Source organism: Lepisosteus platostomus, chromosome 16 (genome assembly GCF_059453375.1).
Source record: "Lepisosteus platostomus isolate fLepPlt1 chromosome 16, fLepPlt1.hap1, whole genome shotgun sequence".
NCBI lineage: Eukaryota > Metazoa > Chordata > Actinopteri > Semionotiformes > Lepisosteidae > Lepisosteus > Lepisosteus platostomus.
In genome coordinates this window covers 21073669-21092039 of record NC_142626.1, presented here as the reverse complement: position 1 = coordinate 21092039, position 18371 = coordinate 21073669, and the positions used below count along the sequence as shown (strand labels likewise).

General features: G+C 37.5%; 1 protein-coding gene across 1 annotated transcript; it reads left to right on the top strand.

Moving 5' to 3' along the window:
- Positions 1-1336: 1336 nt before the first annotated feature.
- Positions 1337-17463, top strand: LOC148647019 (cystatin-B-like). The gene is made up of 3 exons (XM_088609482.1): positions 1337-1478; positions 2095-2199; positions 17326-17463. The coding sequence occupies exons 1-3, from the start codon at positions 1401-1403 to the stop codon at positions 17461-17463; spliced, it is 321 nt and encodes a 106-aa protein (XP_088465608.1). The 5' UTR covers positions 1337-1400.
- The last annotated feature ends 908 nt before the right edge of the window (positions 17464-18371 follow it).

Below are 18371 nucleotides of genomic sequence, written 5' to 3'. Positions count from 1 at the left end.
AATGTTCTCTCCTGTATCAATGTGTTTAGTTCAGTACTTCAGCTCTTTTCTTATCTGAGAGAGGAACATAAACTTTGGAAAAACGTCATTGCTCTTTAATCCTGGGGCTTGTGGTGATATCATCAGGAAATATTTCCTTGTTCCATGGAATAGGTGTGTGAGTGAAGGAGTTCTGTTTGCATAATCAGACTCATGATGAAAAACAAATTGCAGCTATATCAATCTTCTTTAGAATGCCATGCATTATTAAAAAGATCTTATATTTCATGTCAACACTTTTTATCGATTGAACTATGAATGAGAATCTTTCTTAGTTGAAGAGGATTAAAAAGAGTAATGTGGGGAAGAATGATGCTGGCTGTACAGGCTATAGTTCACAGCTCTTTATATTGTGTCTATTTTTGAATACCTATTCTTGTCTACTGTGCAAGCTGCAGATGAAATAATATTACTAAAGCAGACAATGTAAACACAATAAAAACACAAAAGATGTTTTCAAGAACAAGCATATTTTGCCAACTTTAGCAAAAAGTAAGCTCTAACTTGTGTGTTATGATTATAAAAACATTCCTGTTATTATCCATTTAGGGAGTGACTTTGTTATGAATGTGGGCTTTTTTTCATAAGATTTTGTGTCCACTGTATTTTTCCCTTGTTTGCAAGATATTTTTCTGTTCCCTGGGTTCTGAAATAAGTAAATGTGTGTTTGTTTCAGTTAACTGTAACTGTCTGTTGGACTTATTATTCCACAACTCACTGTGTCAAGATTAAAGACATCAATTGACATTCTGACATTTAATTCATAACGATTTACAACATCAAATTTAATTTATGCTGACAATATGCTAATATTTTGAGGATATTGCTCACTTTCTTTTACTCTGTCTTTCAACAGTTTCAACTTGTTTTCAGGATATAAAATTAAAATTCATGCATCTGCCCTGTTGTCTTTTCTTGAATAGTATCCAAATGTGAGTTTGCCTGTAATCATGTCGATGATTAAGTCTATTATTTTTATTATTAGAATTGATCACTGATTCTATGATGTGTGGCAACAACTAGAAGAAAATTCATAGTCTCTTAGACCGTTCTTCAACAACAAAAATGTAACTTGTGCAAATGACATGCACAGCTGGTCTATACTATCTTACATTAAGTTAATTAAATAAGATTAAATAATAACATACCAACAGTTCAGACTCTCCCTATTGTTTTTTAACTGGCCATGGGTGGGGCTCTGAATAGCCATTGGTGGTGATACAAGTGGAACCTGAAGCTGTAGTGTTTAAAAGCAGGAAGGGAGAATCTGATTATCCAGTCCTCAAGAGACTCAGTTACTGTGAGGTACAAATTATCAACAGTAACATCTGCTTGTTGTTATATTCACTTCTGTAATAAAAATGGAGACAAATACTGAACTTGGAGAGTGGAGTGGTCCTAAAAGTCCTATTTCTGATGAACAGAGGATCTGTGATGAGGTGAGTCTTCATCTGCTAGAACCCACAGAAATTCTTGCAGTCAAAATGTGTCCAGACTGTCCAAGATCTGGAATCACAGTTTTTGTCATAATGATGCAATTACTCATGTTTTACTAAAATATATATTTTCTCATAATTTAAATTTCTTATCCAAGAACAAAACATTTTAATCAAAAACAAGATTTTGTCTTACAGGTCAATTGTGAAAATAAATGAGCATCAGGGTCATTCAAAAAGAGTTACAATTAAAATTGCATACATGGCGTACATTTCATAGGGTTGTTGGAACCCAAAACACTCCTTTAAGCACCAAGCTGTATAACATTAGACAGCTGTATGACATTTAAGGGGACATTAAAGGAGAATTGAATGAAAGTATGGATCTTTGTTACAAATCACCTTTACTTTGTTGCTTAGTCCCTTTTGCAGAGAGTGCTGTTGAATAAAACAAGACAATATTATATATATATTTGAACATAGCACAGCACAATTAGTAATATGTGCCATTTTGTTTATGTGCTCATTTGTAATTTTAATTTAGTGAAAAAAATATAATTTAAAGAATGTTAAATAATGTCTCTGTACTCATAGCTAAAGCAAACATTTTTACTTCAAGCTGAAACACGAGGTAGAATACAAGACGGGGAAGATCTACTGTGTTTTTACTGCAACATTATACATAATAAACAGCTTGATTGGATGTACCCACAGAATCATTAAGGTAAGTGAATTATGTAATCAAACCACTTTATTTTGACTGTTTAGTGACCTTCATTATAGTTTAATATCGTTTTTAATTTAATCAAACCAGTTAATGAACTGCACTATACAAATAAGGCACTGAACAAAACTCAGATCTTTTGGGTTCTTTAGGACCAGAGCTTAAGAGCTTACAAAGGCCAACTCAATTGAAAATCTATTAGAATAATTACATTTATCACTATAGATACTACTTTTTACCCTTTAAAACAGTTTACTGCATATCAGCGGATCATAGCTCAGCAGAGTCTCGTCTATATTGGTTATAGATAGTGAACTCTTCTAATGAGTTCTTTACTAATGTCAATATACACCTTACTACGAAAGGAGGTGTGAAACTTTTCATTAGTGACTGAAAAACATCCAAATAGCCGCATTTAGAACTTCATGCTTTATATTATATTTTAGGGTAAACTGGAATTTGACTGAAATTCTGTTTGAAACGCAATTCTAATAAATAAATAACAAAATATATATTCCAATATATACATTCCTTGGAGCAGACGAATAGCAGTAATTCCTTTGCAGTAATATAGCAATATTACTGCTAGGAATAGCAGTAATATATTTTTTGCAATGTGCTAATCACAATTGTACACAATGTTTCAAATGAGGTCTTTGTAGTGCATTCTACACAACATCCTTGTGTGTGGATACATACTGTATGCTAGATTCTAAAATGCACTTTAGCACTGCTGTCTCTCATATCTTGGGTACTAAGTTTGATTCAGACTGAGATCCAGAACTCTAAACACATAATCACAGCAGATTGGATAGGCTATTTATTACTAAATAATTTATGACTAAAAAGCAAATTGTAAACTGTTTACCTGGTACAGTGCAGAAGCTGTCCCTCTGAGCTAGTGTATCTGTATTAGTTTAAGCCACAGGAGGGCAACTGAGGAACATAACAGATAAAATATCATAAATGCGGACGTTTGTACAGGATTGTCAGAGAGAAATTGAATGCAGCTGGTGCATATTAGATTTTTTAAATAGGTGAAGAACACTGCAGGAACTGTCTAGTCTCTGAATTTCCTAATACAATTAGGCCATTCTATGATTATGATCAGTCTCTTGGTTAGATCATTCTTCATTTACACCTGAAAGAGCTCTAAAAGTAGACACAGAATTAAGCACTTCTGTAACAGTTTTCTCCTGTGAACAGTTTCTTATCACAGTATGGACTACTGTGAAGTTTGTTCCCAGAGTCTGGCATGACAGGCATATCTGACTCAACATGTACATTTGAAAGAATCAGCATTGATGAGTGCTTTTCAAACTGCAATAAAACTCAAATTTACATTGTACCTTGTAAAGCTTCCAACTTGTATCACAAAGTAAACACATTTTCCAGTTCTTTTTTTGCTATTTTTATGGGCAAGGCAATTCAGAAAGAGGCAAGAAAATTTCCGGTTACATGTGCAGCCCTATGACATTGTAAACAAGCAGGCTTGTGAACACAGTTTTTTTTAATGCAATAGAAATATTGCTTTACAATGTATACATTGCATTACATTAGTCATTACAGAGACTAGTGAATAAGAAGCATCACAATTCAAGGGAACTCAAATGAAAGTGTGAGATAAGATTTTGACTAACAGTGCTTTCACAAAGTTCACAATTTTGTTCTTGATTTGAAATCTGTAAATGTTTTCTAGAAAAACAATGAATTTATTTTATTAAGATTTATTATCTAGTCTGAGAACTTGGGACTGCAGTTTCCCTTTAACCTTATACTTCTCACTACCATAAACAAAATATTTTTAATAGTTTCTCTCAGAATTACAAATACAAGTGATCTCCAAAATGCAAGTTTGAGACAAGAATTCGATTAACAGTACTTTCACAAAGTTCACGATTTTGTTCTTGATGTAAAATTTGTAAATTTTACCATAAACAATATATTTTAATTGTTTCTCTAAGTATTGCAAATTCATGTGATCTCCAAAATCCTCAAAATTCAACCATTAAGTTTGTTTCCACAGCAGTACAACTATTTTGAAATATATCAACAAATGAATAAGGTTGGGCTGGTGGCAATATTTCACATGCATTCATTCACTTTTTACCAGCAAAATCAAAACACAACATAAACTTTATGTCACAAGAAAACCAAAAATTCACAACAATATATTTAGTGACCAGTTAAAACCAACAAAATATTTTAATAAGACTATTTCTTTGGTGTGGCAGTTCAGAGAAGCTACAAAACCCATCAATAATTTATCAATTCTCCTGCAAGAATACAATTGCAAAAGGAAAAAATTCGCAAAACACATAAAACCCATTATCCTTACTTTGTAAAACAGCAAACATTCGGTGAACAATTGCATTCAAATGTCCTTCCAAATGACTGAAATGATATTCGCCAAACAAAATGGCTGATCTAACATTTTCAGAGACGTAGAAGCTCTTGGATGTCCTTAGCTTTTTCCATTTTGTTTGCTTTTTCTTTTATTTGTGTCCTTCAATCAAGTGGATCAGTTTGTCAGAAATAAAGCAGCACCGGTATTTCTATAGCCTGTCTAGCACCAACATTTTTTTTTTATTATTTTACTATTTTTGGAAGTCACAGATAGGACCTGGAATGGTTATCTTCAAAAAAATTTATATATATATATATTTTTATCCAAGGAAGTAGACATATTAGAGAAAACCTGGAAAGAGAGAGTGCTACCGCATGAACAAATGACTTTTAAAGAAGCCAATAAAATCTGTCGTTTTTTCTTGATTTTATTCTGTATTTCTTTCTAAAGGACATACTGAGTAAGACATATAGAAAATCTGAAGTCTGGACATGGATGTCCAATGTTCCTTGAATTCATGCCCATAACCAGGCCTTTACTGTGTACAGATGCAGCCATTCAAAATGGGTGAGGTATTTCGCGGCATACCCCGGTGGGCGTGTCGCGGTACACGCAGTTCACGTGTGTCACGTGGCTAACTATCCGGCGTCGCCTTGTAAAACCGCCAGGGGGAGCTTAACTTCTCATGTACAGCATTTGAGCCTTTAATTTTGAACTGTGTATTACAGCATGTTAATCATCAGTCATTAAAATGTTGGTATATTTTATGAAAGCAAGATTGCTCAGTTGGACAAAAGTACACAACCTACCTTTATCAGAAATATTTATGCATCAAAGCTTTTACTGAAGAAATTACTAATAGTATTAATAATGGATGACTTTGGACAAGCTGTATACTCAAAGTATAATATCTTTAGCACATTTGTACAAGCACTTGGAATCTGTCCAAGCCATACTTTGTCAGGCATTTTGTTTTACTTCAACGGGCATAAAAACTTCCTTGCTTTTAACAGGGCGTTTCATAATTTCTAACTACAAAAATGATTTAAAATGCGACACTTATCATTCAACTAGAGCTTAAAATATCACAAGGATCCTCAAGAGCACAGCAAAGAGTGTATTAAAAGACACTTGTATTTATCAACGCTTTCTTTTCCGTATACCAGATTTTATGGAACCACTTCAGAGGGGTGTCAGCCAGTCAGATTCCAGGAATCGGCACTTTAAAGGAAAAATACACACCGGTATTCCATTTCTCCCTAACGATTTTAAGCATCGAAGTATTTAACTAGCATGTGAAATAGCGTGTGAAAAAGTGGTCATTTTAAGCTTTTCTGCTAATATAATATGGAATCGCGTATCTAAAGAATCTAATAACGATATGATTATATTTGTATACTGCGACAGGGCTGTGTAGGGCTGTTTCGCCTCTCTCTTCATGCGAGTTCTCCTGTGGCCTACTGGTCTACATGCTTGACTACCAGCTCACAGATTGTGTGTTCAAATCCAGCTGGTGCTGGACTTTTCTTTTAACAAACATTTCTTCGAAAAAATAGAATAGCGATATTATGGACAATCAATTGACTTTTATATTTCAAAATATCGCAACATGATCGATATTTGCGATATTTTGAACATATCTTCCCTTCTGACAGCGGTTCCTGCTTCTATTGTGTGTGTGCAACAGAGTAACTTTTTATAGAGAAATGGAGGCTGGACAGTATGCGTTACAATATAAACATTTATATTGATTTAAATCGTGTTCTGATTTAAATCGCAAATGCGTGTTTAATTATATGTGTTTTTTAATCATAATCAGGCTAATGCAACATAAATTGATACAGTATCTTTGTCTTCTAAGTATCTTAATAAACTTTCAGCATAGCTTTCTACCCGTCAAGATTTATATTTCTTGGGATTTTGGGATCAAACGTGGAAGGATTAGATTATAATCGTTTTTATTTGTCAAATACGTGATTGTATTTCTGAATGTTATGTGACACCTACAGTAGTTCACTGCTTTAAATACATCGAATTAAGAAAGTTATGTGTAGCACTTTAGATCTTTTTTCTGAACCAGGGAAAATCTGATCATGTTTCTCTATAACAATAATAAAAAACTTTATTTTACATATCGCCTTTAAAAGTGGCATCTCAAAGCAATACAGTAGATCGAAAAACAGTTAAAAGGGACCAAATTAAATACCAGACAATCGCAAACGTGTTTTCAATAAAATTATTTTATTCATTCGGCAGTTTGTGAGAGGGACATCCAGCAGAGAGAGACACACACCGGTTTTCATTGACAAAATTGTTTTTTTTTTCAATTCCTCTTGTCTAACAGGAATGTTTTGTTTGTGGACAGACTGTTAGACAAGAGGAAAAGACCGCCTCCTCCTACGAAGCATTAATCGCGTATCTAAGGAAAATTGCAGTATACCTTTGTTCATGCACATCATTATACAGTATCTCAATTTGTATTTCGATAAAAAAAATTGTTTGCCCAGCCACTACTGTTGTTATTGTTTTTATCCTGTAAAGCATTTCCTTTTTCTGCGTATTCCATTTCCTTTTTCTGATCACTCGCTTTCTGGATACACATCTCACCTGTCCTGTTCTTTGTTTTCCTGGTTTGCTGATTATGCCTGCTGCGGTCCACTCCTACCCTCACACCTAAAGAATAGTATTTTAAATTTCTTGGCGCAGTTCATTAACCCTTGTATGTGCTGTCCGCGCCCAAAATGCAATTAATAAAAAAGTCAAAAACCGCGCTCAAAATGCATTTTAGAGCTTAATAAGATACACTCCACAGGCAAAATTAAAGACAAAATTAAAGACGATTAAAATCTGTAATCTTTCCACTTGTACTGTGAGTCATCGGACAGTTTCTGCTTTGTGTAAGGATGGTGAGAAAGCTGTGCTCAATGTATTTAAGGGACTTAAAAGTAAAAGGAGATGCTTCATATTGCTTGACTAATTTTAAAAACCAATTTATAAATGCAGACGCTCCCTCGGTGCTGCGCCGGGTGTAAATATCAAAGTATACATTCCCAACAAGAATTGTACCCATCTGTCATGCAAATAAAACACCTTGAATTGAATTGAATTGAATTGAGGGAGAGAGGGGGGTAGTGGGACAGATATACTGTAGACAGACTCAAGGCAAATAAGATACTTCTGGGTACGCAGGCATTCACGACAGCAACATACGAAACGTTTGCACGTACTGTATAGTTAAGTTATTACTTGGTTTTCAAAGTGCAACGAAATACAATATTGTTGTTGCTGCTGTTCTGGTTGTTTTTATCCCGTAAAGCGTTTTGAGAAGCCACCTTTAAAGGCGATATATACTGTAAAACCGCTGATTCTTATGGAATGTGTTCCGCAGGAGATTCAAATTTTTATTTATTTATTTTTTAATCGCGTATCTTAGGAAATCTCAGTATAACTTTGTTCATGAACAGTGGCATGTTACATTATCATTCGTTTTTTTAACAAGGCTCGCCAGCTAATGTGAATCGAAACCTGTCTTGCTAACTTTTAAAGTCGTGCATGTGTAAACTGTACTAGAGGGCATGCAAGTTACTCTGCCCCTTTCAGCTGCAGGGAGTCCCTCTGCTGCAACACACAGCAGACAGAACGGGAGACTATTGCCTTTCATATCTGACACCAGTGAAGTAAAAGGGGTGTCTAAAGGGGTGATTTCAGACCACATTTTAGTTACTTTATTTTGTTTACTTTTAACATTTCTGTAATTTACAGTAGATGTCACAATAGAAACCCAAAGCCTATTATACTCAGTCTAGCCTTGGATCCTCTGAGTCCCATGACTCAGTCTTGTCTGCTTTCCTAGAATAAAACCAGTTAAGTCTTGTGTACTATGCAATTTATATTTTCCGATTCCATGCATTCCCTTAATGTTTAGAGTTTACTATATTCTCCAGACTCAAACACATAAGTACTAATAGCTCTGTCCCTTTAGGAGACTCTTTGCAGTACTGTGTCCCACTACCCCCATGAATTCTTTAGGTTGGGTCTAATATTTTCCAGTAATATACAGAATGGGATACAAAATGCTGTCAGGCAGGTAACAGAAAAGAGAAAAATATAAATATTTCCATTTTACAGACGTTCACACATTTATAACATTTTGGCTCAATAAAAAGCTAACCCAATAATTAAATGTGATAAAATATAGTTTGGATGTTTATACATTCATGTTAATCGTATTCTTGATTTATTTCAATAAGTATTCATGTTTCATTTGCTAACTTAGAGCATATTGTGCAATGAAGAATAAAATAGCTGCAGTGACTTCCTTCTCTCAGTGGAAATGAAAAGGTAGCCTGATAAATTATAATAATAATAATAATAATAATAATAATAATAATAATAATAATAATTGCTTACACTTATATAGCGCTTTTCTGGACACTCCACTCAAAGCGCTTTACAGGTAATGGGGTCTCCCCTCCACCACCACCAATGTGCAGCATCCACCTGGATGATGCGACGGCAGCCATAGTGCGCCAGAACGCTCACCACACATCAGCTATTAGTGGGGAGGACAGCAGAGAGTTATGAAGCCAATTCATAGATGGGGATTATTAGGAGGCCATGATTGGTTAAGGCCAATGGGAAATTTGGCCAGGACGCCGGGGTTACACCCCTACTCTTTTCGAGAAACGCCCTGGGATTTTTAATGACCACAGAGAGTCAGGACCTCGGTTTTACGTCTCATCCGAAGGACGGATTATAATTATAAGACAGTAAGAAAGGTTCCAATCAGGAGGAGACAATTCTTTCCATTTTTTTTGTTTGATTGCTGGTAGCAAACTGATCTGAGGATCTACTCCAGCTCTTTCTCTTTTTATCATACAGTAAATTTTATTTTCTTGCTTTCTGAAACACAATATAACAAAAAATAGCCTCACAAACTCAAAGAAAAAATCCTTGCTCCCCCCCCTCCCCTTGGCAGTACTTCCTCCCATGCTTTTAACTAAGGGCATCTAAAATACTGTCAAACAGCTACAATGGTATCTCTGTACAAGGCTTTGACTGTGTCAATCACAGCACCTACCGTTCCCTTACAAGCAACAACATGGATTCTAACACTCAGACATTAAAAAAAGTCAGGCCAAGAGAGAAAATACCGAGCTTTACAACATGCGGTACCAGTAACATTTTACCCACAGTAGACTCACCAACCAGATGTGTTTCAGTTTCTGTGATAAGCCTAGATTAATCATATCCTCTCCTCTAGTAGGAGCACCAAGTGTAAACATGTAACGTCCTTATTAAAAATAATGGCAAAACAGAAGTTCACTCTTTCTAGAACATACCTTCCTATGGACACTCCTAAAATGTTTAAAATAGTGTCCACAGCATCTCATAATAGAGGCAAATGGGGAACTACAAACTCATTTCATACAATGCCGTCCATGAGGGGTTAAATACAGTACATACATTATATACATATACAGTAACCCTTTAACATCTTTCTTTTTACAATCTCCCATCAGTGCTCTTAACTGGCTTGCTGCGCTGAGGCAGTGGAGGGGCATTTTTCCAATTGTTAGCACCTTGAAATCTGTTGTAACAGCTCAGCCTGTTCTCTGTTCTCCCTCATGCATCAGAGAGGACCCATCAGTAAACAGTATTACATTTCCTTAAATTTTCACAGTCCCCCACTTTTTGGCTACAGCATCTAATGGTAAAATAGTGCCTACCTCCATGCTCCTGCGTCAGCACAGCTGCCCAGAACCCTTTTTCCACACTTACATACAAAGAATGGTTGATCCCTCTGAGGAAAAGTCTCAGCACCTGTAAGAGAGCTTGTTTCAAATTATTACAGGCGGCTTTTGCTGCTGAAACCAAGGCAATCTTGTCCTTGTACTGCACTCCCCACTTAAGCAGATCTGTTAAGAGTTGTGCACCCCGTAAAAACATTGCACCCAGGCCCTGTTAAAATTTCACAATGCTAGACACAAAGGGCCTTATCATAACTGCTTCTATTAGACACTCTAAAGTTGAAGCAACTCAGACTTGTGGGTTTCCTCGTCAGAGGAAGCACTCAGAATACCATCAACATACTGAGTGATCACAGTCAGTTGAAGCCACGTGATACCCTGTTCTGGATAGTCATTCTTTGTAATGCATAATATTCCAACCCAATAGATCTGGGATAAAACCACCCATTAAAATCTGGTACTCAGCAAGTAAAACTTGCTGCCCCAATACTCCTGTGGCCTCCTGCCGTCTTCCCATATACATTGCTCTATAGTACACTGTTGAACAGAGGAGTGAAACAAGCAGGACAGTAGTGCTCCAGTATCCCCTAACAGAGAATCAACACTCCATTAACAGTACATTTTTATCCACTGGACTGGGACAGACTTAGGGAGGCTACAAGGGATTTACAGGATCTAATCGTAAGGTAAACAGATTTTCTCACAAGACGTTATTCTCCCCAGTCTCGATTCTAAACCTACAGCGTTTCAGCATGTCTGGTTTCGAGACATTCGAATAAAACCAAATTGTTTACACTATTGCAACTAATTGTATAAAAATACAAAAACTGTTTAACTACTTTTACGTCCACCTGTACTGTACTTATACGTTTCAGACGCTCTTATATTTTCCAATCTCCTTAAGTTGATTTTCGTCAAGTCTCTTTAGTTACGTCTCTAGCCAGTCCCGCTGGCTAAACACACTCACATCATCATTTAGTATACCAAAACTCACAGTTACACACATACATGCCGGCAGACAAATTCATAACACATACACATCGAGAATATATTTTTCTCTTCGTACTACAATGTGCTGTATTCTTGTTTTACTTCTACATTAATCCTTTTAATTCCTGAAGCGCACTCCAGTTTCGCTGCATTTCTAATTTCGGGTGCGGTACTTTAGCCCACCGGTCAATATCTTCTGGTTTTGGATTTGATCGTATGGGGGAATCAGGGAAGGTAGGTGCGAGTGCAGACCCCCTCGACGGGGTGCGAGACAGTGTTAGAGTGGCGCTGTCATCAACGGCGCCAGCCCCTGCTACATCAAGTCCTTTCCCACTTTGAGCGTGAGTACAGATCTGCGGGCGCCCTCCCTCTAACAGGGGAGACCCTGATCAGTCTTTATCACACTCATACCAAGTGTTATCCCAATCAGACCCCCCTTCTCCATATGGCCACTGTGGGAATTGATCCCAATTATTTTCGTTTCCTGCCTGTTTGTTCCCCTGTGGGAGAGCAGGATATAACTTAGTCGCCGGCTGTAGCACATTAACCAGTGCAGCGTGACCAGGAGTTAATTCCTTCTTTATTTTCTCATTCTCCTGTACTGCCTCTTTTAGCTTTTTTTTTCTATACTCTTTCGTAGCGAGTAAAGTATCTTTTCTTCCGGGTTTTTTGTTTTCCCCGTAAACACACTTTTAAGTCACATCCCAATTTCTTTTTTTTTTCCTCATGTATCTGCCACCACTGGTGCCGGCCGTGCACCAGGGTGGGAGCTACATGCTTGTGCTTTTGCCAATCAATACTCATATGCTTTCTTTACAGGCGTCTTCGCCCCAAATTCCCTCTGACAAACACAGCTTTTCCCATATTTTTCTCCTTCTTTTCCGTCAACTTACACTTTTCCGATATATAAACGGACCCTTCCACCACTTTCTCAAACCATCAGTTAGCACACATGTTCGGTCTCTTTTACTTTTGTCGTGTGTGAGGTAACAGCTCATACAATAAGGGGATGCTTTCACTTGAAAAACCTGTGCTTTCCTGCACTCATTCAGCCAAGGGCGTCTGTTACCTCCAGATCTAAATACCTCTCAGAGACCTTAGAGAGGACTTACACCGCACTGTTCACAGGTAAGGGACGAGACCTCGAAAACCCCCTTTCTTGATCAGTAATTCACCATCCCCAGAACGCCAGCATCGCTCCTTTTGCCCCGGGGTGGACTTACGCACTGAGCTCAATCAGGGCGATTCTCGGGTCTCAACGTCCTTTAAATCCTGCTACTTAATGCTTTGCTCTTTTATTATGAGGTGTGTTTATGTTAGTGTCGTGCGTGTGTATAAGTATTTCACAAACAAGGAAAACACCAAAAACACATACATATATATCTCTTCTACTCCTGTTTCCTTTAAAACAAAAAACCACGCCACGCCAATCCGTGCACGATCAAGGCGTAGCTAATCTCAGGACCCCGGGCGCAATTAAGGCCCACACCAATCCTGGATTATACGTGCATTTAATGCACCACTCAGCTCCAGAACCCCGGGCGCAATTAAGGCCCACACCGATCCCGAGCCACAGAACTCCGGGCGCAATTAAGGCCCACACCAGTCCTGAACTACGTGCATTTAAATGCACCACTTGCTCTAGAACCCCGGCGCAATTAAGGCCCACACCGATTCTGAGCCTCAGAACTCCGGGCGCAATTAAGGCCCAAACCAGTTCTGACCTTCAGAACTCCGGGCGCAATTAAGGCCCACACCAGTCCTGAACTTCACGGTAAGGGTCCAAAACCCGTTCAAAAACTCCACGCGCAATTAAGGCATACACCAGCTTCGAACGCCTGTACACAATACCGCGGAACCCCTGCCAGACCAAATTCTGGGCTTACAGCAAACAACCCATTACATACACCGGTGTCTTCCCCGGGCCAGAGGAATTCAGAAACTCACGTTTACTCCGTCATCTCGGGCGATTCTCGCAGGGAACAGAGACTTCCCAATCGGTCAGAGAGAGTCTGGACTTTTTTTTAAAAAAGAGGAGTCCTTACCTCTTAGTAAAGTGAGCGCTGACCGTCTCTCCTGCCGATGGGAAGTTCGGCGCCTTCTGGAGCATCCGCCGACTACGCCAAATTTGTTGTAACAGAAGAAATAAGGTTCTTGATCCCGAGATGAAGTAAAACAGATGAGTTTATTGCATGCAAGGAACAATAAAGCCGAAGTCTTGTTTCCCACAAGAAACAACAAAACCGAAGTATTGTTCCACGTACTGTTACAAACTTTTAGGTTATATAGTGTTTTCTTCTCCGTTTCTGACGTCACTCGGTCTGATGGTAAAGAGGGGGGTTCATGGTATTTGGCCAGTTTACGATGTTCTGGACAAATGGTCAGTTTAAGATTACACCCAGGGGGGTTCCTAGCTTGCATCTGCAATCCTTATCAGTTAACCCCCTTTCCTGCCATAAACCCCAGCTTGTGACTTAGAAGTCTAAACCCCCTACAGAAAGGATTAAATTCAAACTCCCGTCTTCACATCTTTCTTCACATGCAAATGTATGTTTCATGCATGAAGCACGAGATATGATATGGCGGCAGATGGTTCACTGAAATTGCTGCTGCAGACAATACAAGGTACAGTATAAAGCTACTGTAACTGCTTATCATTTTTGTCAGAAGTATGAGATTTTATTTTGAAGATGGGTACAGTACAAAACAAATGTTTTCACATTAAAGGACACATCAGTCTTCTGCATTTGGAGACATTATCTTTCTAATGTAGAGTATTGAGATTATTTTATTTCAATGAAATTCCTCCAAAATTTAACTTCTGGACATATACTAGAGAAATTGAAGATTGAAGACTTTTGTTCAATGTTACATGTTGTGGCCTGAAAAAAGACACAGGCACATCCTTGCTTGTGACCTAATCTTCTTGCTGAAGTGTCAAGAAATTCTGCTAATAGGCAAAATCCCTACTCAGCAAGCTGTGTGAATTGTTATGTGTAATGTTCAACCGTATCCATAAACTTTGGATAAATTAATTGCTTTGGAAGTACAGGGGTATGACTCATATTCATTCTATTCTATTTCACCACAAAATCCTGGCAGAACACTGAAGTGCTTTGTGAACAGCTGTTGTGAATGGCTATGAGTTACTAGTAGACCAGCCAGCAGCCATATCACCCTACAACTCACAACTGGCAACCCACTGAAGCTAAGCAGGTGTGAGTACCTGGATGGGAGACCTCCTGGGAAATCATAATCAGGCTAATGCATTTCTACATTTTCTGTATGAACCAGCTTAGAGGTTCATACAGAAAGACAGCTTGTGTTTAAATTGAGTGTAAGGTAATTTATGCTTCTAAAGTCATGGTCAGCATTTATTATTGTACGGTCGATCATGTCGTGATATTTAGAAATATAAATTTGTTTGGTGCGAGTGAGGTTTTATTTAATCTCTGACCAAGGGAAACTTTTCATTTTTTCAAAGAAATGTTTGTTAAAAAATAAAGTCATAGTTCCATGGGATTCAATCACAGACCATGTGACATGGGAGTCAGGAAACTAACGCACAGCGCCATCGGATTTAATAACGCAATAAAAACACTATAAAATAATGTGATTGGGCACAGAAAAAGTTTACAGCACAGTACAATAATAAATGCTGACCATGACTTTAGAAGCATAAATTACCTTACACTCAATTTAAACACAAGCTGTCTTTCTGTATGAACCTCTAAGCTGGTTCATACAGAAAATGTAGAAATGCATTAGCCTGATTATGATTAAAAAACACATTATTAAACACGCGTTTGCGATTTAAATCAGAACACGATTTAAATCAATATAAATGTTTATATTGTAACGCATACTGTCCAGCCTCCATTTCTCTATAAAAATTTACTCTGTTGCACACACACACACACACACAATAGAAGCAGGAACTGCTGCCAGAAGGGAAGAAGGTGACTATTCATTGTTATCAAAAATGACTTAGAATCGATCATGTTGTGATATTTTGAAATATAAAAGTCAATTGATTGTCCATAATATCGCTATTCTATTTTTTCGAAGAAATGTTTGTTAAAAGAAAAGTCCAGCACCAGCTGGATTCGAACACACAATCTGTGCGTTGTTAGTCACGCACCTAGACCAGTCGGCTACAAGACAGCTCGCATGATCAGGTAGGCGAAACAGCCTTACACAGTCCTGCCGCAGTACACGGATATAATCATACCGTTATTAAATTCTTTAGATACATGATTCCATATTATATTCCCTTTTAATCAAATTCTAAAAGTATGCTTGTTGACTCCGGTATCAGGTTAGTTAAAGACTTTGAAGCTTAAAATGTTTAGGGAGAAATGGAATACTGGTGTGTATTTTTTTCTTTAAAGTACCAAGACCAGCTATATACTGTATGTTTATGTTCCGAAATTAATATCGTTTATGGCCTTCACACGCGTTACAGTATGCTCCTATTCTTTTTATGCTCAGCTACTAAGATTTCCCTTCAGTTGTAAAATTCAATATCTACAATGGGCACAGTAAAGACGTTTACAGTAAGTCTTTCTACGACAGACCAACGGACCACGAGTGCCCGTGTCGGTCAACCAATCACGCACCGCGTCATAATGCATCATGATACGCGATACCGCAGCCAATTACCTGCGGTACGTGTCTGTACTGCTCACTTTGAATGGCTGCATCTGTATACTTTCCACGATAATTAAAGGGTACATCCATTCCTGCAGAACACTGACCTTGGATTCCATTTAGGGACAGAATCTAATACAAGGGAGAAGCACAGATCACTACAATTTGCAAGCTCAATCTCCAGGGCCAGGTTTCCCCAAAGGGAAAGGAGGTAGGAGCAAGTGAATAATAGGCAGGTGCTCTTTTATCCTGAAGGTACCTCGCTGAGTTTTGTACAAAAGTGGAAGCATAGTGGGATGATCAGGTTATAGTCTATAATTTCATGAGGCAGGACTCACACATGTCTTGTTCCCAACTCAACTAGGGCTCTGCATTTGCCCATAGTTCAGGTGCTTAACATGTAATGGTTGTGCTTCATTGCCATTCAACCAGCTTGGTGGATCTGCCACAGTGGCCTATGAATCAGTTTCACATGAGAGTGCAAGAGGTAATTAATAGCCAAAGAGAAGATAATACAGTATGGTTATAAATATAGTACTTAGATTACACAGACTTTGGCAGTGCTTGAAAATTTATTAGGGTCTCTTTACTTCAACAGTATGGTAGTAATCATACCTTTATTTTTCTAATAACATCTTACAGGTGACATTAAGTACCATTAGTTGAAAATCACTTTAAGGTAAAATGTTGTTATACTTCATGAACAAATGCAGTAATGCAGTCTGATTATTTATTGGTTTTATATAAAGAAAAAGTCTGCTTCCATTTTTTTGTAGTTCTCCTACCATAATGAAAGCTTAAATTTAAAAATTGTAATAAATGGTTCCATCCATCTTCTAACCACTTAATTCAACACAGTGTCACTGGGCAGCTAGAGCTATTCTTGCCAGGAAATGTATATAAGGCAGGATACACTCAGGGCGAGCTGCCAGTTCATTTGCAGGGCACTCACTGACACACTCAACCCAGGTACAGTTTTCCCAGATGCTGTGAACCTACAAGTATGTCTTTGGATAGTGGGATATAAATGGATCACCCAAAGAAATCCCACAGAAGCACAGGAAGAACATATAAACCATAATTGCACCTCAGTTATTGAATCCAGGGCCTCATCCCTGCAATCTAGCAATGCTAAGTAATGTATGTGTTTGTGACTATCTGCCCTGTGATGGACTAGCATCCTGTAAAGGGATTATTCCACTTTGCACTTTCCACCTGTCACTTGCCAGTTCAGAAAATGAATTGATAGAAAAAGCATCTACAGTATGTATCCTTGTTATATATATGTAAACACTTATCTGGAAACATGATTTTAATTATAATGTAAAGGTGATTCTCATTTTTACTTGAGCTCAACAAGTAATCCAATGTCTTCTGTGTTCATTACAGGTCCATGTTGGTGAAGATGACTACATCCATATGTACGTGTTACTTCCTATAACCTCCAACTCTCAACATAACTTGAGTGATGTGAAGACAGGCTTACATAAGGACAGCCCTTTTGAACCTTTTAAATCAAACTCTTAAAATTAATTCATGCTTTTTCCAGTTGTATTCCTGTGGTAACATTTAACATACCTAAAAAGCAGGTAATTTAGTTATTTAGAAAGGTATAATGTTGGAATTGTTTTCAAATGTTGAAATTGTTGACATAATAATAATTTATCCACAAAAAGCCTTTTTTGATTGATGAGAGCTAAATAATAAAAATACATGTTTACCAGGTCAGAGAAAAATACAAAACAGATGCAATTGTAAATAAACATCAGTTGAAGTACATTCCTAAGTTTCCCTTTTTTATTTTAAAAAATGTTTATTTCTTTAGCTGTAAATGAAAATGTTCTGCTTGTATGGTACTAAAATGCTTAGTAGAGTAGGGGAGGATTTTATAGCCATAAAGTATGTAAATTGGAATTCTTATTTACACTGATCATGCACAGAATAGCAGACAACACCACACAATGTAGATAGTACACTACAAAATAGTAGTACAAAGTACATAATAAATAGTACCAACCAGAACAATAAATACATTGTAGGGAAGAATACATATGAGGTACTGAAAAAAAACATTGTAGTCAAAGTCTAAAGTGCATAGTGCAGATGTGCACTTAGTTCTGAGGCTTTGCACAGTTTGTTTATTATGTGCACTGCCTTAGGGTTGTTGTAACAAAGTTCTGGACCCTGAGATGAAGCTGCACAAGTGAGCAAGTGTGCAAGTGTAGCGGCAAGGCTTATTAAAGTACAGGAATTAAGTTTTCTGCTCCCTTGCCAGTCCCTTTCTCCTTCATCTCAGTGGTGCTTGATACAGAGAGGCCATTCCATTTGGTTCACAATTAAGGTGTTTTTCTAGCTGTTAGAGTGTCCTGATAAGGAACAACTCCCCAAAGCTCAGACACAGCAACCTTAATAAATGGTCATCTCTGACGCCTAAA